This window comes from Lytechinus variegatus, chromosome 3 (genome assembly GCF_018143015.1).
Source record: "Lytechinus variegatus isolate NC3 chromosome 3, Lvar_3.0, whole genome shotgun sequence".
NCBI classification, from domain to species: Eukaryota; Metazoa; Echinodermata; class Echinoidea; order Temnopleuroida; family Toxopneustidae; genus Lytechinus; species Lytechinus variegatus.
The window spans coordinates 74,395,131-74,420,057 of NC_054742.1; the positions used below are offsets into that span (position 1 = coordinate 74,395,131).

Consider the following 24,927-nt stretch of genomic DNA (forward strand, 5'->3'; position numbering starts at 1 on the left):
ACAAACATGCAATGAGAAAATGACAGTTATGAACCAGTTCATTTTATTTCACGTCAAAACGAAATTATGTCCTTTTTCAACAAATATCAAATGTATGAATGAATAAATAAAAACAAATGAAAATATCAACTAACGAGGGATTTCAATTGCCACATATACAACTGATGCCCCTAATACCATTCGAAACTGCACTGGCATAGGAATTTTGTTATCTTTCTCATTCGAGAACATTGCCCTGTTACTCTTGTCATTAATATGGGTTTGAGAAATGAAAATATTCATTGTGAAGTATTGGATCGGTTCTTTGATATTTTGGGAATATATCTTCATAAAATTACCCACCACAAAGGATTGCTCTTGAAATGCCGTGACGTTCAAAACAAAGTACCTGATAGTGTCTGAACAACTTCTCCCCTTTTTCTCAGTGTGTTCTTACTTAGAATGATATTTTTGCTTATAAAAACATATATATTTGGACCAGCACCCTAACCCAAACCTTTGCACGTTAAGAACCCACTGCAGTGACTGCACTATTCGAATAAGAGTATAGGGGGAAACCCCGGTGTAGTGGACCACCTGCATTCCCCAACCAATTATCGGGAGGAGTGGGCTATGGGTCATAGTTCTGTGTACGCGCCCTTCTTGGCGACCCAGATTGGCTGGCTCCTCCATTGCGCCTTTAAATGTCTTTGGCAGATATATGGCGCTATGCAAATGCTGTGCATCATCATCACCTTTCTTAATTAGAATGATATTTTTGCTTATAACAACATGCTATATTTTGACTAGCACACTTACTAGGGTGAGATTTCTTGAGGAAAACCGCTTGAAGGGTCATGATCGTGATCTAGGGCGGATCCAGGATTTTCCTAAAGGGGGAGGGGGCACACTTTCCAACGAAAATTTGACAAGCAAAAAAAAAGTTCCTCACTTGTTTATAATAATAATAATAATAATATAGGATTTGTATAGCGCACATATCCACCTTGCTATGTCCTCAGAGCGCTCCTATATTACCCCGGCTAAGCTAGTCTACCGATTCTGGTGCGCACAGCTTTTTGAGGAATTACTTCCTGCCGGTACCCATTTATCTCCCCTGGGTCGGGTGCAGCACAGTGTGGATAAATTTCTTGTTGAATAACAATATTAATAATCATATGCATTTATATAGCTTCATCTATCTATTCTATTCCGAGGCGCATTGTTTATTTGTATTATTATTACCCCGGCTTTAGCTCGAGCTGCCTTTCAGCGCTCAGTGCATTCAAGAAATTAATCCTGCCGGGTACCCATTCACCTCACCTGGGTTGAGTGCAGCACAATGTAGATTCATTTCTTGCTGAAGGAAATTACGCCATGGCTGGGATTCGAACCCACGACCCTCTGTTTTAAAGTCAGAAGACTAATCCAATGGGCCACAACGCTCGACAATGAAGGAAAACACACCATGGCTAGGAGTCGTTCTCACGACCCTTATGAGCGACATAATTATTCCTATTCCAAATATTTCTTGTTACTTTCAAAAGGGGTTGGGCACACTTGTGTATGAACGGCATATTTACATTAAAAATATTGACAATGATTCACTGATCGTGATCATATCTATCTACTGACTAGTGAGTACTGTCACATTAAAATTTACACATTGCATTTCGTCAAAATATTGCTGAGGTTGGATTTCTCTGTTGCCATTCATTGTCAAACTCTCCCAAGTTAACCGATGCTGTTTGTTCTTGCCGTTTAGATCCACGTTTGGATGACATGGAGTACGAAGGGACTACAGCGCTGATGAACGCTGATCCTCTACCCGCCTTTGTCAGGGTGCTCGAAGCTCACTGCTCCACCATACAGGATGAGTTCCAGGAGGTTGATGACATCATCGAAATAGAAGGTTTTGAGCATGACGAGGAACGAGGCAAGGTAAGCACACATGACATTTAACACTCCATGCATTTTATTTTATGTTCCGGGAAATAAGGAAAGATATTATTGTGAGCCTTTGACATGATATATTTTTTTCTTCATATTTAAACAGCTAAATCTTCATCAGAAATATAATAACAACGCAAACAATATACAAATTTCACCATCCTTGAACTACGCATATCCGGTTTTACTACTGAAATTTTTCTTGAAAAAGAAGAGAAACTACCCGGAAACTGTGTAATGCATTGTCAAGTCCAGACAGAAAAATAACCGAACAATAAGAAATCACCCCTTCTGATAAGTTATTTTGATCTCCGAAACAGCTCCTGGTCGGGAAATGCGGTAAAGCGCAAATAAAATATTCTGAGGAAATGGATACGTGCGTATATTCTACCATGTTATCACCCACACTTCATCGAATGACTCAACTCAAAGACCAGAAATTCCCTCAGGTAAGATTTCTTTAATAACTTTTTTTGCATTCAAGAAACAACTCAAATGTTGAAATACACAGTTTAAGTCAGTATAATCACAATACATTAACATAATCAGAATTTACGTTTATATAATCAGAATTATAAGTTATAACAGGTTGAAGGTGCCTGGTTTCATTGAAAATTGAATATATTTTTTCTCCTCCAAATAGAAAAATTGAATCGAGGAGCAATGTAAAACGGTATGCTTATCTATATACAAATATAATACATCTGCACATATATCATAAAATATATAAGACATTAAGATTCGTAATAATGTAAAGACAATACAATGAAATTAAAGAATAGGCCGTTCTAGAAATCCTCAAAAAAAGAGATAACCAATAATAATAGGCCTAATGATATAGAAAATGGTTCACACTTATGAAGCAGAGTACTGGAGTGCGACGCAACAGACACACCAAGAGACCTGTTAAAAAGGAAGAAGTAAATGAAGCATTTTCTGGGGCGTCACCACATTTTCCCTATTTTTTTTCAAATCACTTAGAGAGTACGAATTCCAGATGAGACGAAGGCATTTTCCGAAAGAACATTCAAAGAAGAAATGGTACTTCACCTGAACTCGTATTCCATCGATAAATGCATCGTAGCCACTCGGGATGGTGATCCTCACATCTACTCCATTCCAGTGGACACACCCATCAAATTCACCCATGAGCCAATCACAGGGACGGGGAAACGCATCCTCGAAGCGCTACCATCCTTGTATCCCTTGGTTAACACGAGCTGGGGGCTGGTAGATCCAACGCAGGGGGCGCTGATGCCACACATGGAGACCATTCCTCAACCTATTCCAGGTGTCCTACAAGCATGGCTTACCTGTGAAGAAGGTACTCTTCATAATGATGTGGGGGTATTCAATTGATTTTTAATTTAATTTCAATTTTCAATTAATTTCAATTTATATTATTTCATTTTCAACAGAAAAAAGTAATGTGGTCGAAATTAATACAATACAGAAAAAATAAATTTTGGCATGTACAAATTTTTTTTATCTATAAGTAAAAGTAGAACAAAACAGAGTATTATATAAGCAAAATATCATAAACATTATAAAAAAAAATCTGAGAAAATGGAGGGATCCACTAAAAAGCAGTGCTTGTATTGTGTGGACCCCTCTAAACAATTATTCTGAAATTGCCTACGAAGACGGACACGGAGGTGACAAAACAGAGAACAGCAGAACAACAACAAAGAACAAGAAAAAATGGAAACACTCACAAGGGATATGATAATAAAAGGGAAAAGAGACAAAGAAAGATGATAAAGCAGGACTTCAACAAAAATCATTAATATAAGTGATAGATAATAAAGGACCTTACAGACTACCCTGTGGGACTCCGCAATTTATATTTCGCATATTGGATGTAAAGTCGTTTAATACGTACTGACGTCTATTGGATTAGTAGCACCTGAACCACTCCAAGGCCTTCCCACGCACCCCATAGTGAGCGAGTTTACGTAATAATATATTGTGATTGATTGTGTCGAAGGCCTCGGAGAAGTCCAGGAAGATACCAACCATGTGTGAAGAGTTGTCGAGAGCATGTGCCACTTTGTTAATAATATTCAATAAGGCATGTTCAGTATTTCTGAAGCCAAACTGGTAATCGGAGAATATAATGTGTGCTTTCAAAAAGTTAATAGTGTATGTACTGATGTATGAGGCTGGATGGGTGTGTGTGTTTACTTGTACATATCACATCGTCCTATGTACTGTATTTCAGTTGGGGTATCCCGACGCCCTTTTCAAAACATCACTTTAAAGTAGGAATATTGCCCTGCCAGAAGAATAGCAGGTCAAATTTAACTGCTTTGGTGACATTTTGAAATTTTGAGATTTTGAATTGTCATTCAAATGGAATAAATAAATGTTTATATGAAAAAAAATGTCTAAAAATGACATTCGGACAAATCGCCAGTTGAATAATTGCATCTTGATTCTTATTTCCATTGTTACTTTGTTTTAGTCCTCTCAACGTGATCAGTGTTGACCAGAAACTGTCTAAAATGAGAAAAAACTAAACTAAATATTAATTGCGCATTCATGCCCACTTGTTTATGAGATATTTTAGTCTTTTTCTATTTATCTAGTATGTAAAAATACGAGAAATCTCTCTATCTTTACAATCTTTTCAATATAGTCGTCTTTGAACATATAGCCTATAAGTATTCATGGATGCTTACTTTCGTTAAGTTAGTTTGGTTTCTTTTTCTAATTAAATCATTTCGATAGATCAATTCTCGTTTTCAGGGAAGGATTACGCTTGTAATATGGCAGAGAGTCGATTGGATGATCTCAAAGAAGAAGTTGTGGTTGCACACAAAGAAATGAGAAGAATGAAGGCAGATTTGGATTCCTTGAAGAATAGGAGAACTGCCCAGGAGAGACCTACAGATCCATCAGCTCCGATAGTACCACCAAGACTGAAATGCGATGACAAGCCTCCAGACATCCCTGAAAGACCACCTGCTTCCTCTGAGCCTCCTAAGTTACCCCCTCGACCGACTGACAACATTAACATGATTAAAGCACGTATCAATAGCGATGTAGCTTCCGACTCGGATGAGTAAGTTCTTTACGACAGGCAAACGGTGCCATTGTAATTTCAACATAAGTATCTCCAAATTAAGCCTGGTACTGTGTGTCCAGATAAGGTTTAAATATCAAGTATATTAGACACCAATTTATATATTTGGCATGCGTGTGCTTAAATTTGGTCGAACGTATTACCTTAGTTTGGAGTTGGGCCAGCGTAGGCCTATATCAGTACGACTTGTTGCACTGTAGGTCATCCATATTTCCTCACCTCGGACACGTACTTGCCATAGTTCAAAGTAAATAGTTTAACTGTAGGTTTACAACAAGTAGGATGATATACACAACAAAAAAGTAAGTCCACCCCCCTAAATCAAATTGCTGTAACTCTTAAACCGAATTATTTTGAGATATGATATTTCATGGGTGGTTTTCTATACTCATTAAGCAACTCCTGGGAAAAATGAGATTGATCGGTTGAGTCATGCATGAGTAATTCAAGATTCAATTAGAAATGACCATTTTTGAAAGTCACAAGAGTAGTTTTTCAGATTGTGCAAATACAAAGTTGGGCAAAAATTGTTTTTAGGTGAATTTTATGGTGTTATGCTGTTTTACTATACATCATTTAACCACTTCAGACCAAATTTTGATATCGTATGTTCATGGTTGAGTGAGGACGATGTATTGCAGCCCCCCACTTTTTTCCATACGCAAGTACAAAAATGTAATACGATTGTGATTTTTGGCATGGTCAGCCCCCCCCCCACTTTGAAAATTGCCCTGCGGCCCCTGTATTGTGATCATCATAGGGTTTTGTTTTTTTTTCTACAACTTGTTAGATCATGTTAAAATTTGAAAATGTTGATGGCTCCCCCGATTAAAGGCCCCTCCCCCATTTAAAATTCTGGATCCACCACTGATCTGTCCATACATTCAACTGACCCTGAGAAATTGTTAGGAAAAGAATACATTTATGCAGTATAAAGAGTATTCATTCCTAAGTTTTCGAATGTGCTCGCTCAGCCATGAAAATAATTAAAGTTCGGAAAGTGTTTGGTGATAGAAATGATGGATGATAAAAACAACTGCAATTAAAGACACATTTGATACCAAATTTGCCCCCAATATTCACTTTATTAACCTTTTAAAATGAGTCTGTGATATTGAAAATACCAATTTTCCCACTTTGATGCGTACTCACTCATCCATAAATAAACAAAATCGATTTCACTTTTGCACAGAATTCTGCCCATAGGTTGATAAACATTACTGCCAAACGACATTGCTAAAGACAGCCTTGAAAAAAATTCCACCATATTAAATAAGGGGTTACGTATGCTTAAACATATGCACCCATAATGTAAGTCTATGAGAGAGGAAGTCAAAATTTTAACAAATATGAAATGAGGGTTTGTTTCATGGACGGTTTTTGTTACTTCTGCCAACAGTTATTTCATGAAACTTCGCACATGGCTTCAGAGTAACGCTATCCAAAAGGTGCGCACACCAAAATAACCATTTGATATGACACAGAGTGGGGCCAAGGCCTTGAACTTTCTTCTCATTTGCATAATTTTCGTATATTGTGTGCTCACTAATGCATTTAACATCGGGATTTTCATAAAAATCAAATCAAATGAACTGTGCAAGGAGTTTTGTGACAGATATCCATAGTTACAAATTGCATTTTTTCCGATAACGTAAAAAAGAGCTAGATCATATTCCACATGTTCATTCAAGCGTAAATGTTTAATTTGACACCTTTGAATCATTGAAGCATGTTAATTGGTCATGAACATAACGAAAAAGTTGAGAAAAGATCATTTTCAGTTACCAAAATGAAGCAATACTTGCCTACGATATTTGAAAATCGCATTTTTTGTTTCCAATAAATGTTCATTGAACCGTGAAACGATGAATATTGTTGAAGATAGTCTTCTCCAAAATAACTGTCATCATATTCTGGCATTTTTATTGCTAGAAATGTGTAACAAGTGGAATGCCTCTGGCCGTCTCACCTGCATCACGCGGTTCAATATAGCAGCAGTGCTGACTTTGAATACTACTCTAACTCGCACAAGATGTTCAGTGATACATGGTTACTCTTATGTCCACTTTTTATGAACTAGACCAATAAACTTACAGAGATATGATGGTTATTCAACAAAAAACCCCAAACATGGCCAAAGTTCATTGACCTTACATGACCTTTGACCTTGATCATGTGACCTGAAACTCGCACAGGAAGTTTAGTGATACTTGATTACTCTTATGTACAAGTTTCATGAATCAGATCCATAAACTTTCAAAGTTATGATGGTAATTCAACAGATACATCCAATTCAGAGAAAGTTCATTGACCTTTGACCTTGGTCATGTGACCTGAAACGCGCACAGGATGTTCAGTGATACTTCATTACTCTAATGTCCAAGTTTAATGAACTAGACCAATAAACTTTCAAAGTTATGACGGTATATCAACAGACACCCCCGGATTCGGCCAAAGTTTATTGACCCTAAATGACCTTTGACCTTAATCATGAGACATGAAACTTGCACAAAATGTTCAGTGATGCTTGATTACTATTATGTCCAAGTTTCATGAATCAGATCCATTAACTTTCAAAGTTATGATGGGAATTAAACATATATCCCCACTTTCGGCCAAAGTTCATTGACCCTAAATGACCTTTGACCTTGGTCATGTGACGTGAAACTCATGCAGGATGTTTAGTGATACTTGATTAACCTTATGTCCAAGTTTCATGAACTAGGTCCATATATTTTCTAAGTTATGATGACATTTCAAAAACTTAACCTCAGGTTAAGATTTCGATGTTGATTCCTCCAACATGGTCTAAGTTCATTGACCCTAAATGACCTTTGACCTTCGTCATGTGACATGAAACTCTATTAGGATGTTCAGTAATACTTGATTAACTTTATGGCCAAGTTTTATTAACTAGGTCCATATACTTTCTAAGTTATGACGTCATTTCAAAAACTTAACCTCAGGTTAAGATTTGATGTTGACGCCGCCGTCGGAAAAGCGGCGCCTATAGTCTCATTCTGCTTCGCAGGTGAGACAAAATCCAATTATAGCAAATTTGGACTTGAGTTTATTCACCCGTGAAATTTAGCTAAAAAAGTTGTATCGTCTTTTAGAAAGTACCTTTTACAAGCCTTCTGACTATTTTTCATGATGAGAATGTGGAATTAGTTCCAATAAAATGGAATCAAAGTCATGATATTTTGCTTGTGACTTTTGAAAAGTGACATTTTTGCCTTCTGACGGTGCTAACTGAAGCAGGACGTAAGATACGTCCACGACATGTACTCAGAGGGTAGCTTATAAAATTACCTACACGCTCATGTAAAAATATATCAAAAACTCGCATTGGTTCAGAAATTATTGATGTTTGTTTAGGGGGGGACTTACTTTTTTTGTTTTTGTGCTGAAATTGTGCTTTAGTATTTTGATTTTGTGCTGAATTTGTGCTTTAGATTCACGGGTCATTCATTAAATTTGACACGTAATATAATATAGAGGATAGAGCTGACTTTCAGAACGAACCTGAGACCACAGTTCTCTTGTTCCTTGCATGCTTTATTCCCATTCATTATCGAATTTTCATGAATATTCATGAGTTTCAAGGTATATGAAGCAGGATCGGATCCAGCCTTTGCCAACAGGGGGGGGGGGGTTCAGACATATATTCCCCGATCGGCCGCTCGAAGATGATTTGTTGTTTCTTTGAAAGGTAGTCATAATAGTTACTTCTTAGCTTTATTCTTATCATGGACCTATTAGTAGATTCATGTTCTTATAGTTCAACATGAATATATAATAACATATCATAATCCTTATTTATATAATGCGAGCGCGGAGCGCGTGCTAAATTTTTTTGGAAATCTTATGTATTTTTTCCTGAAAATTTGAACATTCTGGGGAATGTTTTTTAATCCTGAAAAAGATATGTATGCAACTAAATAATTACTACAAACACGAAGCGCGAAAAGAAATGAACTGATGGAAAAGTACCTGTTAAAGACTGCATGCAGTGAAGATGTTGCATATTTCAAAGTTCAAATAATGCGAGCGCGAAGCGCTGGCTGAAATTTTTTGACAATTTTACCTAAATTGAAATTCTATGCACTTTATGTAACTTAAACAGAATAAATGTATAGCTAAACAATTGATGCGAGCACGAAGCGCGAGCGGAAAATTTCGAGATTTAGACCTACTGAAAGAGACACTCTATTCATGTTTTGTAAATCATGAAAAGGATGAGTAATTGGGGATCTTCCTAACATTAATAATGCGAGCGCAAGGTGCGAGCAGAAAATGTTTATATGTACGTTTTGAGCTGATCAAAAGTTAAGGACTGCTTGCAGCTAGCCATGAAGACGTTACATATTTCAACAGTCAAATAATGTGAGCGCGAAGCGCGAGCTGAAAATTTTTCGACATTTCTACATAAAGAATGGAAAATTTTAATCAATTTTTGTAATCGTGAAAAGGATAGCTATAGAACTAAAAAAACGATGCGAGATGTAGACCTAAAAACGGGGCACTCTATTCATGTTTTGCAAAATCATGAAAAAATAGTAATATGGGATCTTCCTACATTAATAACGCGAGCACAAAGCGCGAAAAGAACATTTTTGATATTGTGATCAGAAACTGGATAATGATTAAAATAGAGTACAAATTGAGTATCTGAATCAACGTGAGAGCGCGTGCTTCATATTTAGACCTAGAATTTAGGCATTCTAAATAATTCTAAATCTTTTATCATGAAAATCAAAGCGAGCGCGAAGCGCGAGCTTGAACTATTTGATATTCCGATTTGAAAAAAAAGTAATTTCAGACCTATATTTCAAACACTTTGTAGGAAAATTGTGAGGTGGATATGGATGGCACTTAATAAAGAGCTGATTTTTCATTATTATTTTGAGTTTTGACATAGGACTGGGACATCCTTAGGTCATGTCATCATATGAAAATGATGACTATCTTTCTATTCCTCTTGCTAAGCGCGAGATGAAACAAAAGGGACAATTAATTATTGAATTAATATCTTATTCATTAATGCCTAATGAGGGCGCGAAATCTGATGATATTATGGCCTGAAAACTGGACATTTCAAGCACTTTTGTTCTTATAAATATGATGCATTAGTTGATATATCTTTAACCATTAATCCGAGCGCAAATTGCGAGCCAATTTTTTTTTTATAAACTGTCATGAAAAGGGGATTTTATGTAGTTTCTTGTATAATCAATATTGTGACATACATAACTTGCCGATCAAAATGCAAGCATGCCGCGCTAGCTGATTCGTTTTGACAATCAGACCTGGAAAACGATATTTTGAAAACTTTATGGAATACACGACAAAAATAAGTACCTGATAAATCGAAATTTGCGAGCGCGCAGCGCGAGCAAAAAAGGTTAATATTCAAACCATAAAACTGAAAATTTTTAAAGAGCACAATTTGAAAATCACAAAAAAATAATGAAAGTTCGATTTCCGAGGTGAAATATGTTTTGTATATTGACGTCCAAACTTGATATTCAAATCCATATTGAACAACATATTATAACATATATAAAATCACGAAACAGGCAATGCGAGCGCGAAGCACTAGCAAAAATTTTATATACAATTGTAGTGACATGAAAGATTCTTTTAAGCTATTTTCCAAGTCTTCCCCTTATTTTATTCATTCGTCTTCCTCCTCTCCTGTTTCCTCCTCTCCCTTTTTTTTCTTTCTTTATTTCCTTCTCTTCTTTTTTTTGGCTCCGACAATAGGGGGAGGGGCCTGGATCCGCCTATGTGAAGGTCCAATAGGTGCTTACGTGATATAAGATAATTTCAGTGTAGTGGAATAGTAAAAAAAATATTCAGAGCTCTCGCCGAGTCTTAAACTAACAGAACAGCCATTTGTCTATATACCTGGCAATCCTAGTGAGGTAACGGCGCAGACACCCATCAGATTCTGCTGAGCGCAGTGACAGAGCGGACTGTTGCAGAATTTGGATAATATTATCGATATCAATCATTCAAAATTAGAGAGGGGATATACAACAGATATACCATGCGTTTTTTTTCAAAGCTATTATTGTGAAATATCCTCGGTTGGCCCGGTAACATTAATAATTTCCAATTAGCTTCGCCCATCAAACAAAAAACTAATTGTCAATCCAACATCGGATGAACAATTCCCCAATATCAATGTCTGATCTGATTATTCGTGTGTTTTTATAATAATAATTGTAATCTTTACCTTTGTTATCACTACGATATCATTAATGTTAGTATTTTTATTATCATTGTCGTTATCATTCTGATTGCTCTTCATACGTCTCAATTTTTTCAGCTATGAAGACGTGGATCTGACCACAACGACGTTACCTCCCGGTGCGTCACCGAATATTTTGAGGGCAATTAAAGATGTATTAGCCAAGAAAGAGCAGGTATGAAAATAACTTTACTGCTTTGTTACCCACCCCTCTTACACTGACACGTTTCAAAAGTCTATATTATATTCTTCATAGTCTAATGTAACATTTCGAATCATAATGGTTTACTAGTGGAGCGTTGTGGCCCAGTGGATAAGTCTTCTGACTTTGAAACAGAGGGTCGTGGGTTCGAATCCCAGCCATGGCGTAATTTCCTTCAGCAAGAAATTTATCCACACTGTGCTGCACTCGACCCAGGTGAGGTGAATGGGTACCCGGCAGGATTAATTCCTTGAATGCATGAGCGCTGAGAGGCAGCTCAAGCTAAAGCCGGGGTAATAATGATAATAACAACGCGCCTCGGAATAGAATACTTCTAGATAGATGGCGCTATATAAATGCCTATTATTATTATTATTAGTAGTATTAATGCAATCATGAATATATTTTCCAACATCACGGTTAACCATTGCAGCCGATTACATGTATAACCATTATGGCATGTATTTATCAATGTTTTGAAGCGAAATTAAGTGTCATTTTTTTAAAATTTCATCAATTATCACTTTTGATTGACCACTAAACAGGAACTTCAGGAGGAAAGACAACGGGTGGAGTTTTGGAAAAGCAAATGCAAGGTACGTGTTACTATGATTTTAATACCTTTTGTGGATCCTTTATAATCTCATAGTATCAGAATATTTCAAAAACATAGGTGCAGCATCTAATGTTAACAGATTTTCCTCAATAATATTTTTGCCGATTATTTAAATGTTGTACGGGTGCACATGAAGGGGAATTGGATGCAAGGGGAAAATGTGCCCTTCCCCACTCGACCCAAAATTGTGCGCAAGTAGTATATACCCTTTAATGGGCAGTGCATACTTGACCTCTCTTCTGCACCCTTGCGCCTTCAGAAGTGAGGACTCACTTGGGGACTAAACGCCTCTTTGGCAGCAGGTTTTTCAGGCAACAACAACCCTGTTTTATCGAGAAAATTAACAAACCAAATGAATTAATTTCCTATTAATTTCCTATGCCCCCAATTTCGAAATCATGAGTCCACCCATTATCTTCACCACAGTTAAGAATTTTTTTAAAATTTCAATCGCTCTCATTAGCCCTAGCTGTGAGATTAATTCATGTGGGACATTATTTTACGATGTTGATTTCATTAGAATAGGTCTTATAAATTCCATATTAAGGAGAGATATGAAGACGACAGTTTTCTTTCCTTCCAGGCCTTGGAAAATCGAAATATTTCAGCAGTATATGAAGAACTGCCAGATTTTCCTGATGAAGCAACCAACCATGAAGAACTCGATGAGGACAATTACCTTACACCATGTACACCTTCCTGCAGTGCATCGCCATCACATTACCGAGCTCCTGCTCATAATCCACCACGGGTTGCTGCTCCTCGCCGTCAGGCTCCCGCTCCTCGATCCCTTCACCAGTGGACAGTAGCAGAAGTGGGAGACTTTCTGCGGCTGCATGGCATGGGACAATACCTGGAAGTTTTCCGAAAGAACGATGTCAATGGTTCTTTGCTTTCTGACCTCCAAGAATGTCACCTTTTGGACCTGACCATGACCAAGCAACATGCTTCGAAACTGAGAAAGGAACTAGATAAACTCCACGAGCACGTTTTACCACTGCATCGATAGTAAAATATAAAAAATGTATATAACAAACCAAATCAATTAAATGTAAAAAGATGACCATAGAATTAAGCTCCCCATTAAAATGGCATTATTTTTACGATAAAGGTTTTGCACAATATAACCTACTCGTTCCTAAAGCGATTCGCCAAGTCATACATCAATGAGTAAGAAAACACACGCAGCTATTACTAGTAGTTTGAAGTTTCGAAAATAAAATCACCAAGACCATGTTTATCATAATTTGGCAACGTTCTGAATAGGTGGTGCCGAATTTGAAATCCCACCTCTATCAGGTTGGGAAACGGCGTAAATGTATACTCAGGTATTAAAACTGACCGTTATGATTTGAATCACTATTTCTCTTCAGAAAAATCTAGTCTATCGACAGGTGTGATACACATTTCTGTTTATCTATCTATCTAGAGAAAGAAGGAAAGAGAGAAGAATGATAAAATTGAAAAATAGAATTTTAACAGAGCCCTTGTCCACTAATAATGGACGCTAGTGGTTTAGGGGTTGTTTGTCAATTTATTGTCTATAAAAACTTGACAAAAATACGTCTACCACTTATGACACTCCTCCTATTTTCTTGGCACATATTTTCATATTTTTTCATATTTTTTCTTAATTAGAAAAAAACCGGTAATACAGATTTCTCCTTCCTTTTCCTTGTTTTTTAGATTTTTACTAATACCCTGTTTTCTCCTCGCTTTTCCTTTAATTTTTATTTCTATTCAGTACTTGAAAATCATAGGGGCGTTTGTCCCTTGCCTCTATCAGTGCCATCCATGTGGCGATCATAATAGATCGTTGAAGAATCTTATTCCACTATCACCTTCACAATGAACAAGATAATAATATTTGTATCTAATTTTCAGCGCAGTAATGTCTTTTTATGCACTTGCACTTACACTGTGTTTATGAAGAAGGAAGTAAAGCAAGTTGAAAAGATATTGTCACATGTCAAAACTTCGTCCTTGAGTACTGTTGACACGGCCGAAACTATAGATCCACTTAGCAGAGTGCCAACTGCGCGAACAAGAAGGAAGAGAGAGGGAGAGAGAGGGAGAGAACTTGAGAGTAGAACTTGAGTAGGAAGTATTGAACAGACGCACACCCTTTGTCTACTGAATTGCATTCTCGGACGATCGTGCCTATATTGCTTTCATCTGATTATCTTTTAGAACCTAATTTCTATTTGATTTTAAATGGACAATACACGAAAGACAGACTAAAGGTGTTCAGAGTGAAGTTCATTACACGAAACAAACCGTCACCGATAATGTTCTCTCGAGTAATGAAGCCAAAGAGAAACGATTTCCAGCCCAATGACATAATGGCTGATGTCAGGCTCAAATTCAGCGACCTTTCTCCTGATCTCTGTAGGACCGAACTTGCAAGATTCGTCCACCAGAAGAGACTCCCAGTGGCTATCAGGATGAAGAAAGCCTTTTCTGTGAGAGGATCACCTGTAGTTTTACACAGTGGAGAGTTGCTTTTTCTTTGTTTTGGGGTCAAAGTTCCTTTGGCGCATGTGACGCTTTCAGACAAATTGGAATATCGTCTTCCTCTTCATTCCCACCAACTTTACCAGCGTCTACCTCTTGGTAAGTGCTTGGACCTCGAAAACACACTGATAGATGCTTCGTGCGCTAGAGGCATTTTTTTCGTCAGTATGTGTGTACGTCAATATTATATGGTGTATTTAGTCAGACTATACGCCTCATGAATGTTCATAGTGACATGAAACGTTAGTATACGGCGTAATTTCGGACCAGCTAGATTGGTGTGGCTCAAGATATTCTTTTTAAAATTTAACTTCAGGCAAGATTCTGAAAAAATGCAAGTCCAAGATTTGTAGTCTGATTCAAATCCTCCAAAACAGCCTGGTGCACAAGACAAGTAATATAATCGCATCCAGTCCAGGGGAGCGTTTCATAAGAGGACTTGTCAGACGTTTTATCCGACAAGTCCTATTTCATCCGACAGTTGCCATAGTAACACTGCTTCCTATCCAATACAAATCAAGGAACGATGTCAGATCTGACAACTTGTCGGACGCTTCCCTGGCGAGGCTGCGCGTATGTGGTTTGTGCCTATATAAAAAATCATGCGCGTGACATGCATGATCTTGCTCAAATCGTGGTTTGTGCCGCTAAAAATAAGCAACTTCTTAAATGCATACATGCGCTTCATTTCAAATGTTGATAGAATATATACGAATTGTAGGCAAAATTTTGTTAAAGAATAGAATGTACACTTTAAATTGGTATAAATGATAAATTATTGATTTGGTTTCTTTCAAAGAGCGAAGTTAAGAGGTTCTGAAAAACATTCAAACTTTGAACGCGATTACATGTATCTTGAAATCATGGTTTGGAGAATAGCTGAGTTTTTCGCCAGTTCGTAAAATCACTGACGATCTTATGGTATTAGCTATTGCTCAAAGACATTAACCATTCCCATTTTACAAAAAAAATTACATATAGGCTCCCCTATCAATAAAATATTGTTTCAAATGGACTTTGAGACATCAAATAATTTATCACGATTTGTAGTTTCCAGCATTCGTATTTGGGAACATTAAACGGTTTATTGGCACATAATTCGCACGTGTTGCGAAATTCTAATTATCTCTTTTTTCTCTCTCTCTCTCTTCTCATATAGTTTAAATAATCGTAATTGTCTTCATATAAAATGAAATAAAAATGATAAAAGTGTAGATATATGTAGGCATACCGAATGGTTAGACATGAATAATGTGAAATGGTGACGCAAATTCATACTCTGCTACAAGCTAAAGGAATATAAGCGTTAAAAGAAACAAGAATAAGATTGTGTGGTTCCTTCTTATATTCCGCATTTTAAAGTGGCACAATGTGATTTGAAATTCATGAACACCATTCATTTCTTAATAAATACTAGCATAAAATGCGAGCTGAATTTTTTGATATAATATATTATTACATTATTGACCTTTAAACAATGGATAAATTTTGCCATGAACATGAATGCATTATACAAGTACAATATATCTGTGGCTGAAATGTCGACTCCCCCTCCCTTAAAATGGATGTAATTTGTCTTTAACAGCAGTCCACTCCTAGCGCCCCATTAAAACATATTTCTGAATTTTGGCGAATCCTTCAAAGGGCATGCCACTATTTCGATTAACTAATATAAAAGTTTGCATTAAAACAATTTTGATGTGGATGATGTAAAATAGAAAAGTTTGTTATTAGATAGATTTTGAATATTTACCTGAACAATAATTTATGTTGATCAGGAACCAGGTTAAAATAAATATCTGAGTATCTTTTTTACTTTTCTTTTTACTTAAAACCTCCTTCAAAATATAGAATGAGCCTAACATTATAGGATATTAATATTTTTATCTTGCTTTTTTTAAATCGATTCACTGAATTTGTAAGGTAAGTGCTAAAATTCGCAATTAATGTTGTTGTTAAATATGATGGTGCTCTTTACGCGCCAGTAGCTTTTGTCAGTAAGACGTCATTAGCAAAGGAAAGTCAATTTGACGTCATACCATTTGGTGACAATTATATAGCATATTAATAAAGATTAGTCACCATTCACCCATTATATTAGTAGGTCCTACAAAATAACATATCTTCACTGAACAACAATTTAATACATATAAATATATAATTAACAAAGAGCTACATGATTGTTCTTTAAAAAGGGCATGCAAGTTAACCAAACGGCTAGTTGCTTTAAGAAGAGCTTGATTCCAAAAGTGGCATAAATCCACTTTTGACCAAATTGATCTTTTTTTTTTTAATTCAGATATATGTATCTTAGACCTGAGAATCAAATGCACCATATCGCATTTTATTATTTTTTTTTGGGGGGGGGGGACTTGGTAAAAAATGATTTCAGTTTTATTCCAAAAGCAGCTAAATCCAAAACATTTTTATTCCATTTTAAAAATTAGTTTGTTTATCAAAAAACAAAATAAAAACATCGCCGACAGAGGGCCCTAGCTGTCTAAAAGTCTGTATGTAAAGTCTGTTTTATGATAATAATCTTCCTCTAATTAACCTTTGAAATAATCTTTTATCCCATTTGAAATTTATCTCTTTTACAATTATTATGTGCAAAAGAGATTATTTCTATTCTATTCAGGGAAAAAAGTCATCCTTTACAAAGTATTTTTTTCTTTGTTATTTTGTCGTTTGATATGGGTTTTTTTCCTTTGCTTTCACATTGTTATAGAAGAGAAATTTGGCAGTTTAATTTCATTTGTAATCATTTAAAAAAAGATTTGTAATCTCATTGATATATTTATTTGTTTGATTGTTTATTGATTGTATACCTGAAAAGAATCTTTATTTATATGAATTGTGATTGTAAACTTATTGATTTGAAAGAGGAAGAAAATAAAATATTATTAAAAAAAAAGTAAAGTTTCCCCAAAAAATGACTGTTGGAAAAAAAATGAATAAACACTGATTTATAATTGGTATGTTGTGTGATATTTAAAATGGTGACATGACCTCTTTGTCATGTTAATCAAATAACTGCATTGCGTGAGTAGTCATTTTATGTATTATCCAGCAGGCAAATCTGTTAATGTAAATACGACTAGTTCTCACGACCGGCAATGCCTTTGGGATAAAAATGGTTTATCAAAACAAGAATACAATCAGTATTATAAAACATAATATACATCATTTTCACTCGGGTATAGAAATGATGAACTGTTAACCTTTGTAACTATTCAAGGGCCATATGGGCCATTTGTCTGAACATTTCCAAAGGTACCTATCGTGGTTTTATTTATTTTTTGAAGTCATATCCTAGATAATTAAATGCAATTTTAATTCAAGGTTTCTTTAAAAAGGTGAGTCGCAGCCGCATGGCTGAATTGGTCGTGTATACCATGGGTGTCGATCGGTATTCTTGGTTGGGGGGGATGATTGACACAAATTTTCTTGTGAATGGGGATCTTTCAACATTACCCCCATGCACTAAAATCACAAGTTAGGACATTTGGGAGTGGTTGATATGCATGGTGTTCTTGGAAATTTCTTCGTTGTTGCAGTGTACTGTACTAAACTCATACGAAAGAAAAAATGACAAAAATCGTCTCGACCATGTACGAAGTAATTTGTTTATTGAGCATAATGTATACAACTTCTCTCTTAAATCTAACCCGACTGGCAAAATCTTTTTTCTTCTTTATAATGCATGATGATAAAAATGCAGATTCCGACAAATTAAGACTAGCACAAATGACAAACTGTGTGGCTTCTCGTGCGCTATCGGGCTTACCGTCCTTCCTTAGACGATTTTAACCCCGTTTTTTGACGTTTTAAACCTTTATATGTGCATGAAACAAAAACAAACATAAAAACAATCAAAACTCAACTGTCATGTTATGATATTTCTCCAACATTTTCTTGAACCATCAGTGTGTAATATCAGCTAGTATATGTGTTGAAATGAAACTTACGTACCGCATGAGTGTGCTCATATACAGTGCGTATCAAAAAAAAAGTTTACACTTAGAAAAAGTCCTGTAAAATTGTACATTTGTAATATCCTTAAGATTTTTCCACATTATAACATTGGTACTGATCCATTTAAGCAAATGACGATATAATTGTTGAAAAATATTTCCGCTTGAGTGAGCACCACTTACTTTTGAAAAGTTAGTGAAAAATTATTTGCGCAGAACTTTGAATTAGTTATGCGAATAAAAGTAGACCTTAATTATGAAGAACACGTGGAATTTAGCTAGTAAAATTGATTTGAAGATATCTTTGACCCCTTTTAACTTGTTTCCTTGCCCAAAACACTTCGAAGAGTGCATTGCGCCCCACCCCACTCCCCCACACACCAAGGCCATTGTGACGATATTTGCTTTTCACTGAGCTGTGATTTACATGAAATGGATTAGGCTTGATTTTCATTGTGTTAATGATTGTCAAGCTTGGGAAAAGTGTGGAGAAACAAGTATTATATGAAATGTAAACCCACTTTAAATGATAAATCCTTAGTGAAAAATGCTGGAGATGCCTGATGTAAACTTTTGTTCAGATTCAGTTATGTCCTCAGATCCAGCTAGCACAAAAATGGTAAAGGTTGTGCTTACTAAGTGTCGAAATTTCAATTTTGGTGGCAAAATTGTTACAAAAGGTTTGAATGTATCCGTTTTATTAAATTGACTAAAAGTGCAAGGGAAATGTATGAGAAATATTTCGCAGGGTAAGTTTGATTTCGCCCTTTCCCCTTGACACAGCGTGAAAACCAGCATTTCTGCGCAGATTTCTGCGAGCTTTACAAAAATGGACAGTGCTCACTCAAGTGTAACATTCTTTCAAGACTTTTACTTTCATTGGATAGATGAGACCCAAACCTAAGATAATATGTGAAAAAAATACCCACATGTTGTATATTTTTTAATTCCCAGGGCTTTTTCAAAGTGTAAACTTTTTTTTGATACGCACTGTAGAATGCAAAACTGTCATCCCTTTCCAAACTCAAAAGAGATTTCTTTTTGCCGAAATAAGAAAAAATCAATCAAGTTTATTTATTCAAGTCCATAACAATAACAAGAATAACATGAAAAAAAACATCCGATGTTCATATCCGAAGATACGCTTTATAGATAAATGAATGAAACCTTTAATTGATTTCACTTATCAAGAAATTGTAAAAATGTGATCATATTATATTGAGCTCACTGAACCTCGGTTCAGTGCGCGGTTTTGAACCTCATACATTATTTGTGTCTATCCTCTCATCTATTTCCTCTTTCTCTCCTGTCCGCTTATCCGCCTTCCTACCGCTTGTTTGTTTACGGCATCAATCACATTTTTCGCGCATTATATTGGGAGGTCATTTCATATATTTTTTTTTCTCCTTTTATACACATTGAATCCAGTTTGCTTGAGTCCACGATGGCATGTGTTCTACCTACGTTCAGCAGCACCCATCCATCTTCTCGGGGCATTCTCCCATCTCTTTCTCTTTTCTTTTTCGGGGGGGGGGGGGGTGGGAAGGGTGGATATATTTTAGGACGGGTTGTTTTGTCCTATACAAACTATATTTTTTGATAACTTCGTATTTATTTTGTGAGTATTATTTCTCTCTCATTTTTTTCTCATTTGATTACATATGTCTGTATTTATACTTTGTTATTGGTTTTGTTATCTATTTTTTGAGGGGCCCACATTGTACAAGCATTGCTTTTTAGTGGGTCCTCCATTTCCATCTTAATGTAATTTCTATTGAAAAATAGTATACTTATTTAAAACCTCCAATGTGTTGCCCAAATTGTGTAAGTGTTTTATACAACATATGTATTATTATTTTGGTTTCTTTGCAACGGATACAAACTTATGTTTATATATGGTATACAATTTGTTTTTGTTTGATGGAAGTGAAATAAATAAAATTGAAAAAAAAACCCTCAAAATTTTCATGAGAGGTATCTGATGGGGTCACATGATAAAATGTTTGATATTAATTACATCCAACCGCATACAACAAAAGCATAACAAAAATGAAGTGATATTCAAAAGGGTTGTAGATTAAATGAGACAAACATCATGCACTTGGATGTGGGGAGGGGTAAATCTGAGAAAAGTTATTTGTACTTTTTAAAGATCTACCCCTCTGGGATTTACGTCCATGGGGTTTTTCTACATTTATCTTGTCATAATTTTACTCCCGTTTATTTTTCCACCCTTTTGAAATAATCGATTTATTCAAATTAATTTATTCACCACTGAAGGGATGGAACACCTTATCAACTAAAGTTGCTTTTCGTCGGGGTCCTTTTATGTCATGTGTTAAAAAATATCATATACATAAACATTTCATTCTTTTTCATCTTGAATCTCCACCCATCTGCTAAAAGTCCTGGAAAAGATTATTTTAATTTAATAAAAATATACACAAATTGCGAGGAAAACAAACTGATTGATGGCATACTATAATCATCATGATCAAACTTTTCATTTTTACATCATTATAATTTTTCTACCCTAAGTTATTGGGGGATGATAATACAGGCCACCCCCCCACTTGAAATATTATGGGGATATATCTCCCCATCCCCCCGTGATCGACACCCATGGTGTATACAAACTACAAACAAAAGACTCATTACCGAGGAAGTGGTAAAATAAGAACAATATAAACAAGTTAAGCAAGTTGTAAAAGATCTTTAAAAATACATGGATATTAAATAAAAGTGATGCTTTCCTCATCCATTTAAAGATTGACATTGCAAATATGGGATTGCTTTTGAAGGAGTAATGGGTTTGTTAATTGGGCATGTCTTTATTCAGGAGATCTATAAAATATGGTATTGGGCTATCGATTTCTTTTACATTTATTGCTGATATGAGTATGTCGGAAATTGATGGTTAAGTTAGTTGGATCCGCCTATAAAAGTCAGAGGGATAATTTTCTTAACGACATTCCAACCAAGTAATCGTCTACATATTTAGACGATTATCTGTATATTTCTGTATATTGACAGGCTTTTTAAGTAAGATTTTTCTCTTCAAAATCAACTTACGAAACTGGGCGCCACATAAAAAAACGCATACAAGAACAATATCAATTTTATTTATTTTGTTTTATTTACTTTTTATTGTAACATAATTCAGGATAAAGATAAAACATGATCAGCCGAGGCTGATCAATACTTCTTGAATTAAAAAATCGAATCTGTAATATTTAGAACTTAACCAACGTCGATTTTTTTTTATATTACAAAATTATTTTCTCCACTGGACAAACGGGATTTTTTTTACATCAAGGATAAAATACATGTAAGAATGAAACAAATAATAATAATGTAATAATTTAATTTCATTTCATTTATTGGTTTTTGCAACATTTTTCATAACAAAATTCTGGACAAGAAAATACATATCTGAAACTTGACATCAAAATAATAAACAATTTTGTACATAAATCCTCAAACATATCTTTCATAAATGAAAATCATTAAGTGGTATTTTCTGTTACACAATAAATAGGGTCGTCACAAAAGCAAAGCTTGAAAACGTAACAACCCTGGAAAATAGCCAAAATAATTAATGTCTACTGTCATTAAACATGCCGGTACATGAGGGACTGGGGGGGGGGGGGCAAGGGAGATGCTTGGTCCTTCGCATGGAATTTTAGAAAATAACACGTTTTGTTGTTTGATTTTTAATTTATACATGTTCAAGATAAAAGTCAATGTCTAATTGAAACAATGATAACAATGGTAATGATTTTCTTTTTTTTTTAAAATTTGTTAGATATTGGTTTAATTGCAATTCTTTTATAGTTCGTTTAAAGGAATAAAATGATCTTGTCAGCTTGAGTGAATCTGGCAATGCATTCCAAATATCAGGTTCATGATGTCTTAGTGTTTTATGTGCAAATAGTGTCCTGGAATTGTTTAAGTGAATAATATTGCATGTTCTTGTTGGATATAAGTGTAAATTGTTATTATATGAAAATAAATCCGTGAATACTGGAGGAAGCATGTCGTAATTATATCTATACATAAACAGTGCTATTTGTAAAGTATTAATATCATTTATCTTACATATTTTCAGACGATAAAAAAGAGGGTCTGTGTGAGAAAGATATGCAGATTTTGAACAAATTCTAACCGCTTTCTTTTGCAGTAAAAGTAAATGATTAAGCCTTGTCTTGCAGCTATTCCCTCAAATGAGGTTACAGTAGTGAATATATGGTAAAATCAATGTATTATAAATCATAACAAGAGATATCTCTGGTAAGATTTTTTTTAGTCTACATAGTATTACAATTCCTCTAGCTACAGAGGAAGACACGTTAATTGCTTATGTGTGGAGTCCATGATAAATGCTTGTCTATTGTGATACCAAGGAATTTTACGTATTCTGTTTTATCTAAAGGCACATTATCAATTTTTATATCTTGTGTAAAATTTTCATTTCTGTGAGATGATTGAAAATGCATAATATGAGTTTTACTTATGTTAAGAGATAACTTATTACATTTAAACCATGATGAAACTTTATTTGATTCTAAATTCATTATATTTATTAATTCTGGTAAGTTCTTATGAGATAACAAAATATAAGTATCATCGGCGAATAAGATGAAAGAAAGAATGGAAGATGAATTTACTATATCATAATGATAATGATATCATAATGATATGTGATGATAATAATATAGAGTATTTATCTAACTTGCAGTACTGAGCAATGATTTATACATAGCCAAGATCTATGAACAGAAATGCAAAATGTGCATAAAGGCAAAGCTGACTTAGTGTAGCGGTGTCCCGGGAGCGGTGTGTTTGAATTTGTCATGACACTTGACCTAGCAAAATGTGCATGAAGATTATATCTGAACAGAAAACATGATAAGAGAACATATCTTTTATTTGCCTACTCCGTTGGAGTGTAAAGCCGGAAGTGCTGGCAACAATTCATTCACTGGTTGCGATCCCGATTGCGTATCTTCTGGGATATTGTTTCCTACCATCTTCATATCATATACCTTTAGTGAAAGCCCAAATAAAGGATAAATCAAAGATGAAAAAGGTAGGCAGAACTTTGACTTTATCTGGGAAGAAAGAGCAAATGAAACAAACAAGGAAGCGACCTACTGAGACGTCATATCCAAAGCCGGTCTGCTTGAATTTCTCTGACTTGCCCGTTGAGGAACGCAGATCGTACCTGTCACGTTTTATCAGCAAAACCACGTTACCAACATGCATTCGGATCACCAAGAATTTCACTTCAAGTAAAGATGCAGCGATTGCTTTGAAAAGTGGTGAAATACTTTTGCTCTGCTTCGTAGTGAAGGTGGAAGTCGTGCATGCTACAATCGGGAAGACTGATTATCGTCTCCCTCTCCACTGCACACAACTACTCGAACCATTACCTATTGGTGAGTCTGTCTAATCGAAATCAGCAATAATAATATCAGTGAATTATGAAATTACCCTTTCATATTTAAAGATGCATGAAGGAATTGAAATAATGTTTCAATACCAATGATATATTTCACCATCTAAATTTACTGACATATTATTGGCTGATGTTGCATTACTCCTTTGTAAAGTTCCAAGATTGACATTGGCATAAAACTATAACCAATATCTATTAAAATTGATTTTTTTAGGCGACAAACATTAAAGTCTCCCTCCCCTGATATATGTACACTGTATTGTATATTTTTCATAGATTTGGAATGCCAGGTTTCAATGTCGAAATAGGCAAATCTCCTTGAAATGCAACCGACATTTTAGGGAGTGACGTCACAGGCACCTATCCGAAGCTATTCTCGCCCCCCCCCCCCCCCCCCCGCATTTGAGCTCAGGTTGAAAGATCAGGTGTCTGCACATGCCCAATTTAACCGAATCCCCTGAAAAAATTGAAATCCCCCCCCCCATTACAAACACCTTGACCAGGTATTGAAGATAAACGACAGTTTGAAATATTCGCGTATTTTATGATTACCAAAGAAAAGAAATATATATTATTTATTATATTTCATTCTATATAGCAACCATTAAATTGCAGTAGCAAATCTTAATCAATTGCCTAACCTTCGATCTCCGGTATCTGTTCTTGGCACTTTGCAAATGAGTTGTTTGAGATTTGATTATAATAATCAAATATTCATCATACTGATATTTGGAAAGCAAATATTTTGTAATGACAGTAATAATGGTATACAAAATGGCAACGATGATAATGTTACTGATAATTATAACGATGATAATATATTGTTAAAAGTAATAATAACAGTAATAATAATAATTACAACAATAATGATAATAACAATAGTAATAATAATG

The 24,927-nt window shown here is 35.3% G+C and overlaps 2 protein-coding genes across 6 annotated transcripts in view; both read left to right on the forward strand.

Annotated features, from left to right (window-relative positions):
- LOC121411921 overlaps window positions 1-13,987 on the forward strand; it is a 37,568-nt gene extending 23,581 nt beyond the window's left edge. For 3 of the 4 annotated variants that reach the window (XM_041604824.1, XM_041604825.1, XM_041604822.1), the window contains exons 3-9: window positions 1,745-1,920; window positions 2,250-2,378; window positions 2,911-3,253; window positions 4,678-4,993; window positions 11,349-11,445; window positions 12,018-12,068; window positions 12,672-13,987. In XM_041604824.1, the coding sequence (XP_041460758.1) occupies window positions 1,745-1,920; window positions 2,250-2,378; window positions 2,911-3,253; window positions 4,678-4,993; window positions 11,349-11,445; window positions 12,018-12,068; window positions 12,672-13,097 (1,538 nt within the window). In that variant the 3' untranslated portion in view covers window positions 13,098-13,987. Of the gene's footprint in view, window positions 1-1,425; window positions 1,617-1,744; window positions 1,921-2,249; window positions 2,379-2,910; window positions 3,254-4,677; window positions 4,994-11,348; window positions 11,446-12,017; window positions 12,069-12,671 lie in introns of those variants that run through there. The other variant, XM_041604826.1, reaches the window with a different exon arrangement.
- Window positions 13,988-13,996: 9 nt separating this feature from the next.
- Window positions 13,997-24,927, forward strand: part of LOC121411922 — a 32,495-nt gene continuing 21,564 nt past the window's right edge. The window contains exon 1 of one of the 2 annotated variants that reach the window (XM_041604828.1): window positions 13,997-14,701. In XM_041604828.1, the coding sequence (XP_041460762.1) occupies window positions 14,377-14,701 (325 nt within the window). In that variant the 5' untranslated portion in view covers window positions 13,997-14,376. Of the gene's footprint in view, window positions 14,702-23,454; window positions 24,015-24,927 lie in introns of those variants that run through there. The other variant, XM_041604827.1, reaches the window with a different exon arrangement.